Genomic DNA, 8350 nt, shown 5'->3' on the forward strand with positions numbered 1-8350 from the left:
AACAGCATTCAACCAATAGCTACTGCTGTTCATGTCTAGGTAAGCGTACAAGTATTATGAAACAAGTTTTGATTCTTATTCCGAAATCATGTTCTTTTTCAAACAGTATCATCTAAGCTAGTAGTCATTTTAGTTTGTAGGCTTACTGAGCTTGATTTTGTTTCTGACAAATGATCTATATACCAGGTATAACATATAAATGATGCTATTTTGTTACAAATGATACAGCTAGATGTTCTCTTTATCTTTCGTGTACCAACAAAAAGCTTAAATACAAATTTTGGTCTTCATTCTTGGTCTTTGTCCAATAAAGGCAACAGTACTGTTCAACTGCTGATCAAAGTCGTAAATCGATTAATCGAGAAGAGAACCCAGGTCACAAATCAAACCCGAGGAAAGCAATAACTTTAAGAGGAAAACATTGGTACATCAGAAACACTAGACTGCTACTAACACAAATGCAAACATACATAGATAAAACAACAGTAGTATACCGCTGTTCGAACGGACTACTAGAATTTGATATCAACTACTATATTCCTAACTTGTACAGGACATTTTAAGAAAAAATTGTGGATTTAACCTGGCTCCAAAATTAATATTGTTTGTAGAGTTAAAAAAAGAAAAAAGAAACGAAAAAATCCATAGATAAATACTGCACAGATCAAGAAACAAAAGAAAAAAAGATGAAAACGTTTAGAGCACTTATGATCACCCCCGGTTTTTTTGTGGTGTTTTCTATGTTATGTTATGTTATGTGTACTGTTGTTTGTCTTGTGGTCTCTTTCGTTATCCTCACTGCGTAGTCGATTTATTTTCGACGTATGGGTTTCCATTTCCCATTGGTAACTTTCACCTGTCTCTTTCAAACACAAAAGTGGCAGTTTAAAGGGAAAGTTTTATCATTAAATATTAATAAGTAACAAAGTTGTATTTAACACATTTAAAAACGATTTATATTCTATCATCCATTTGCTCTTCGATATCTTCAAGAAGTTTGTCCAAACTGTCGGTTAAAGAATCGTGATATGTGACTGGTTTCTGAAGCTTTGTACGGTTTTCCTCCCATTTCCACATATCATCCTTAGTGTGTGTCTTCTTTTGCTTTGTGAGATATGGTTTATTTATATTCTTTTGTTCTTCATTTTCTAACTTTGCTAATAAAGTGTCAATTTCATCAAGTGCCTGAAATACAGCGTACCAAATGTTATTAATTCACGTTACTACACATAATTTTACACGCTATAAAAGATGCCCCATGATCAAGCTTCTTTGATTTAGGCTAGAATCTAAGGTATTGATGCTTATTTCGTTGTCCGTACAGTAAAACATAGATAACAATACACCGCGGATGGTTGTTTTTTGTTAATGATGTTTTCAACCAATTCGCGAAATTTTGTTTTGTACTTTATGTCGTAACCACAAATTTAATTTATTGACCTCTTTTTCTAAAATGTTGTATTTGTCGTAAAAAGGTTTAAACTATAAGAACGATATCTGCTAACCACATTGGAGCAGCTTAGTTCGATTTGCATATAATTGCAACGAATGCATAGATTGAGGATATATCTGACCATAGAAGAATACACGAGCCAAAATAAACTTCATTTTTACATGAAAAATTACATTGGCTTTAAAGGGGCAATAGCTACGAGATATTTTAAAAATTCCGAAATATGATTTTTTTAGTGCAATCATTACTAAAGTGAAATAATGCACGAATACGCTTTTTATTTATATCTATATTTATGTTAATTTCGATTATATGACCATTGGATGTCATTGGATGTCAACTCAATAGTTAATTAGATGGCGTCAAGACTCAAATGCATAAAATGCATATACAATGAAACTGCATATTATCGAGCACATGCCCTTTCAATTGTTCGTTTAAGACTTGTTATAATTTGGATAAATGTTTTCAATGGTTATAAATCAAACATGAGAATTGAGTCCAATCGGTAAACATGAATTTGACATCTAGTGTCTCTTTAATATGATTATTTACTAAATTTAAAAGTTATTTTATTGAGGATTGAATTGGACATCCTACCTTATCTTGATTAGCTATTCTCACTCTTTCAGCTTTGTCAAATTCTTCTAATTTTTTTTGCTTGTGTAGAATATGTGGCAATTTCGAATTCAGCCTATTTCTTTCGTTTATTTCTTGATTATTCTTGAAATCTTCTGCAAAACAAACAAACACACGACAAATATTATAGCATTTATCTCCATTTTAATAAAATAATTCAAAATATCGAGTTTCGGCGAGATAAATTAAATTCTGTACCTAATGCAGTTTTCTTTGTTTCAAGCTTGTGTATTAAAAAAATATTTTCTGGTCATGCATACATAATTTGTTTTGTTCGTATTGCTTTTCTGTATTATCTTTCATCAGGATGATACTGAATATTTATGATATCAAAAGAAACAAGGGGCAGTGAATTCAATATACATTTATAACGAATTGCAAAAAGTGTCTCGTCAATATTGCTGACATCTAAGTGTTTGCTATGAGTTATAGATTCAGAGGCATTGATATAAGTCACAAAACCTACTGTTACTGCTACTGTTGTCTTACACATTGAAATAAATAAAGTCCCATGGTTTTTCTTGGTGGTTTGTCTTTTTTTACCTACCGATTTTATAGAAAGTTCCCGAAAATTTTAATCTGAATAAAACAAATCTCCGTTTCTTAATGATATGCTTTGAGCACAAATTTGTGCGTATATGAAACATTGCTCATTATGCTTTCCAGAAGAAAAATATGCAAATGATATAAAAACCAATCACAGATAGTGACTGAGCTATGTTTATCTCTATGTCATGCTCCCTTCAATGCGCCCATGTAACATAATTCAGAACATTATAACCTTCTACCATACAAACAAACTATACCAAAAACAGAATAGCATAGAACAGCTACCTTTATGATCTTTTTTTATTGTCTGTGTTTTCATTTTTCTCGCTTTGTTAGTCTTTCCACAACTATTTCCTGCAAAAAAAATGCGAGTGAGAAAAAATTAAAAATGTCCTATAATAGAGAACTTCATTTCCCTCTTTAAATGTCTTACATGATTTATAAACTACGATAAGTTAATTGACCAAAAAAGTTTACAATACAAATCTTTTAATTATTTTAAAGATCCTACAGTAACAGACACGCTTCCACGGTAAGCAAAAGCTTAAGCTTTTAAGTCAATGCAATGATACTTCCAGAAGTTTTTATTTTCATCGAAGAAACCAAACGTTTTTGTTATATAATCCTATACCCTTGTTTCTGAGATAAACGATCCTATGGTTTTTGTTATCCTATATCCTTGTTTCTGAGATAAACGATCCTATGGTTTTTGTTATCCTATACCCTTCCTTCTGAGATAAACGATTCTATGGTTTTTGTTATCCTATACCCTTGCTTCTGAGATAAACGATTCTATGACATCGTCTATGCCAATTTCTCATGTATCATCTGACGCTTTAGACTTTCATAAAATGTTTATTAGAAAAAATACTCTATTTTGTAGTCCTACCTTTGTTCCATGACATAAATGATTCTGTGGTATCTTCTATGCCAAAATCTTTGGGATCTTGTGGTGGAAATTTTTTACTCCACCAGTTCTTTTTCGTCACTAATTGTCCAGCTTCAACGCTGTCTCTGAGTAATTCGCCTAACGATCTCAGCTGTAATTCAAATGAAAATAACCGGTTATGAATTTAATGCGCTCCTATGGGTTTTCTGAATTCATCTCCATCGGGCACTCAAACCCAAACATTTAAAAAACAGTCATGCATAAACACTCAGAAACGCTATAGGAGCTATATATGAAAATAATAGTCTATGAATAGCACTATACAAATATGATTTCGTAAGTATTTTTTAAGAACTGTGTGTCATTTTTTCTTTTCAAAGTATTCCAATTATCTTTTAAAACGGAAACGTTATCAACAGAAACAGAACATTCAGAAATGAAAATGATCTTGTCCTTTTATTAATGTATTCAACCTTCGCCGTGGAACACAAATTAACATAGAACCCAATGTGAAAAACTTATAAATAGCTAAAATCATCAGGTGGGAGCACAATCAAAACATCTATAATGATAAGACAGTAAAACAAATGCCATACTCCTGACTTAATTTAAATTATTACCGTTGAAACATTCATATGCTCCTTGTGTGTTTTGTTCTAAAATAATCCAGATAAACCCACTATAGGCGTTTGGCCATGGAAATGTTTCACGGAAAAAGGATATGTGTATCTTTTGCCTTTAAAATGCAATCCGTATTAAAATTGGTATGACATGTGTACAGGTCATTGCTATAAACTTATTACTTACTTAATTAGCTTTAGAACGATAAATACAATGACCATATGTCGTGAGACTGTCACATTCATGTGATTAGCCAGCGTGGTATGTTCATGATGTATACAAAACGTTAATCATCTAGAATATTATTGATCTACGTTTTCCAGTAATCAAGCATTGAAAAAAACACCTTAAGACTGTTTTAGCCAGACATAAAATATACAATATTATTTTATTATAAAAGTGGTAGGGTCAATTTACTCTGATTTTATATCACACCAAGGACAGTTTTAAAAAGTCTTTCGATCATAGCATGGGAGTGAAATGTCAATATAATACTTCAATGATCATACTATCACAGCCCAATATGGGTACTTTGAGGTTCTAATAATGGTATGGCTTATTTTAGATCACCAAATTATAAAGGCCTGAATTAAGGTAGCTCAAAACCACAGAGTGTCAGATAGATTTGAGCATATTTGAGTATGCATCCCAAAATTTCAAAGTTCAAAACCAGATTTATGTTGGAAGAAACGTTAAATATTGGCTTTCGTATTTATATTAATTCATTTTGGCAATCTTCATCCTTCGATGCAAAATTTTACCGAAAAAAATGTAAAATTTATTATTTTGTTTGAAAATCCATCCAATTACAACATGCTGCGCTGGATATAATTTTGATTTTATTGAAATGTGTAAAACTGTGAAACAATGTTGTAATTATACAATAAAGACTTTTTAATTTTCAAGTTCCAATAGGATTTGACAACTTTTTAAATGTTGACTTTGTGAGTGAAACAAATACAGTGTAAATTTGCCCTAACTTTGTAATTTCTATTTATACCAAGTATTTGTCGATCGTATGTGTTTATTTGTATTTGTGTCTCTTAACCATATACCCCATGATGAAACATTTTAAACTATACACATAAGTTTCAATAATTGTCTAACTTCATCGCCAATAAGCAAAACATCCTAGCTATACTGTGATATTGAAACATACTTATACCACGGTGTCAGGTAATGGGAGGGTTCATCCCTCAAAAACGTGTTTTACCCCGACACATTCCTTTTGTGTCTGTCCCAAGTCAGGCGCCTGTAGTTTAGTGGTTTTCATTGGTTCATGTCTTTTACTTTGTTTTTCGTTAAATGTTTTTTTTTTTTTCAATTGATTTTTTTCAAATTTTTCATGTCAGAGCCTTTTAAGCCCACTATACAATATGGATTTTCTCGTTGTTAAAGGCAGTACTGTTGCATATAATTGCTAACATCAACTTCATTTGAACTTTGGTGAATATAGTTGTCTCATTGCCTTATTTGTATAATGAGTCTTGATAACTTTAAAACATCTTAATAATTACATCCTACTTGCGTGTGTAAAGCAAAATATTGTCCTATGAAATATTGTACAACAAGACCACAAGACAATATTTCATAACTATGTATCATGAATTATTATACTTCCTGTAAGAATGTTCTTCTATAGAAAAATTGCTCTATTTTTGCATAGTTTTTTAAAGAAATATATAGCGTTAACTGCACTATGCGAAAATAGTAGGCCTTGCTGTTGCAACAGACTATTGATTTTCATGTCAATCATTGTCAATTTCACGTGCAAAGGCGGAGCTTAGCTGCTTTGACAGACAAGTGGGTTGGATTTATGAGCATAGCAATTAATAAACTATTACAAGTGAACAATCAGGGGAAAAAAGAAGATATATTCATTTTAATTTCTCTGACATTTTAAGAGACTTTAAATTACTGTAGTTTCTGTTAGAACGTTTTTGTTCTTTGTTTACTCCTGCTTACTGCCGTTGAAGCCAACATTATTTGAATACTTTAGAAGTCATTTGTTTACTGTACAGATAAATAGTTATATATGGTCCGCTATCATTGTTTTTTTTTGTAAGGTATTGAGTTATATGAGTATTGTGTTTATACTGCAACTTTTAAAAATTAATAAAATCATAGCTTTTTTAATCGTAACACAAATGTCAAACTTTTTTATCCATTAATGGACCTCTGATTGTGGAAAAAGTGTTCCATGATGAAATTGACATTATATAAAATATAGATATGCTTCTATATTAAGGAAATAAACACAACTAGTTGCAGTATAAATACATCTATATGCAGAGTTACATAAAGCGCATTTTTTTTACACTGAAAAACACTACTGTCACTATTCCAAATAGTAAACAGTCAGTATAATAATGATATTAATGTTGTGTTTAACATTGACTAAGGAAAATAGTAGCCAGGGTTTGAGACAATAGTGCACTCCCCTTCGGGTCGTGCACTATTGTCTCTCACCCTGGCTACTATTTTCGCATAGTCAATGTTAAACACAACATTATTATCGTCTATGGAAAAATGTCCAGAGAAGGACATATTTGCATAGTGAAAATGAAATTGTGTCTGTATATAGACAATATTTCACAGATAAATGCTATGGAATTTTGTCTTGTTAAAGGGAGGTTATATTTTGTGTGAATTAAGACAATATTTCATAGATAAATACTACGAAATTGTGTCCTGATAAAAGGAGGTTATATTTTGGTTATATTTCGTGAGTATTGAGACAATATGTCCATTTTCAAAGCCAGTATTTCATAGTGAAGTATTGTCATGAACAGAATTTCATAGTGAAATATTGTCCAGAAGGAGGTGAAAAATTTTCATGGACAAGGACACTATTTCATAATTTCATAATAGGGAATAACACCTGAGCATAGAATGTCAATAAGACTGTAAACAGAGAGGTAAAATTGTTATTTCAAACAATTTAGTACCCCTCATCACCAATACTTTTAATAATTAAAATGATGCTTAAACTGAAGAAAGTTAGTCCGTAACGTCTTTTGAATTATACCTTGGACTTTTGACTGTTTCACATTACTGATTATGTCCGACTTGAAATTGTGTTATCATATTTAAATATCAAAAGAGCAAAATAATTAACCCAAGATTTCATGCTCCAAAAAATAAAGATAGAGAAAATAAACTCAAGACGATAATCTAATATAGTAGATTATTAAAATCTCAAAATTACCTGGAATAAAGTTTCAGCATCCGAGTTTCCTCCATTTTCTGTATCTGTCTGTACACCTTGTTCTGATTCTCCCTCGGTTGGCACTGCCTGATCCTTCTGGAATGGAATCAATTAAATCTATAACCGTATGAGTAAAGATGCACGTCTCTACAGAAAATAACATGATTAGATATGTACATACTTTGTTGATGAGGATATCGATTGTAAAAGCTTGTTGATTAATTGTAACGATAGCAATCAGTTTTCTTCATTAACTTTTCATTGATGAGATTGAATTCAAATCTTGCTTGAACAGATAAGTATATTTAGTGGAAATGTCTGGTTAAGACTTAATTACCGTTTTACATATAATGTGATTGAAAATTCGTTAGTCAAAATCAATTTTTATTGGTCTTTTTATTTCAAAATAATATCATACCTTGAAATAAACCCCTTTAATGTGCACACGAAAAAGACTTACATCAGTAAACCGCTTTATTTACAACCCCCTCCCCAAATTAAAGGAAAAGGAAGAGAAAACGAAAATGAGAATAAGTGTGAAAAGTTAATGTTGGCCGTTTCTTGCTTGTTTATCGATATTACCGGGTCTCCAAAGTTCCAAAGATGCATGCTGCAGTAAACCGTAAACCGTAAGTGCGAACCCATCTAAGGAACATCTAAGCTTAAAGGTAACTTACAAATTAATATTTTTCATGTCTGTCAGTATTGTAAATTACTACAGTCAAAGTAAACCTGCCAATCTAAATGTTTGGTAATCGGTCGGTTAATTCTATCCCAATAATCGCATGCCGTCAGTCCAACAACATACTAGAATCGAATCAAAACAGCAGAAGTAATTTGATACGTCTACAGACGATTAATATATATGAAATCTTACCATAATGTTCAGAGAGTCACCAACCGTTTGTGCAGATAGCAAGAAAACTTGTAACTACGTGGTCATTGTGACGTTAGATAGGCGTTGTTATTAATTGATTTGACGTTTTAGTTC

At 31.6% G+C, this 8350-nt stretch overlaps 1 protein-coding gene across 1 annotated transcript; it reads right to left on the reverse strand.

The window, feature by feature from the left end:
- Nucleotides 1-884: 884 nt before the first annotated feature.
- LOC139481013 (uncharacterized) lies at nucleotides 885-8350 on the reverse strand. Its single transcript, XM_071264033.1, has 6 exons — nucleotides 8237-8350; nucleotides 7360-7455; nucleotides 3531-3681; nucleotides 2927-2995; nucleotides 2054-2187; nucleotides 885-1185 (listed from the first exon to the last, which is right to left on the reverse strand). Exons 1-6 carry the CDS (start codon nucleotides 8237-8239, stop codon nucleotides 955-957), a joined length of 684 nt encoding a protein of 227 aa, XP_071120134.1. The 5' UTR covers nucleotides 8240-8350; the 3' UTR covers nucleotides 885-954.

The sequence above is a fragment of the Mytilus edulis genome, chromosome 7 (genome assembly GCF_963676685.1).
Source record: "Mytilus edulis chromosome 7, xbMytEdul2.2, whole genome shotgun sequence".
NCBI classification, from domain to species: Eukaryota; Metazoa; Mollusca; class Bivalvia; order Mytilida; family Mytilidae; genus Mytilus; species Mytilus edulis.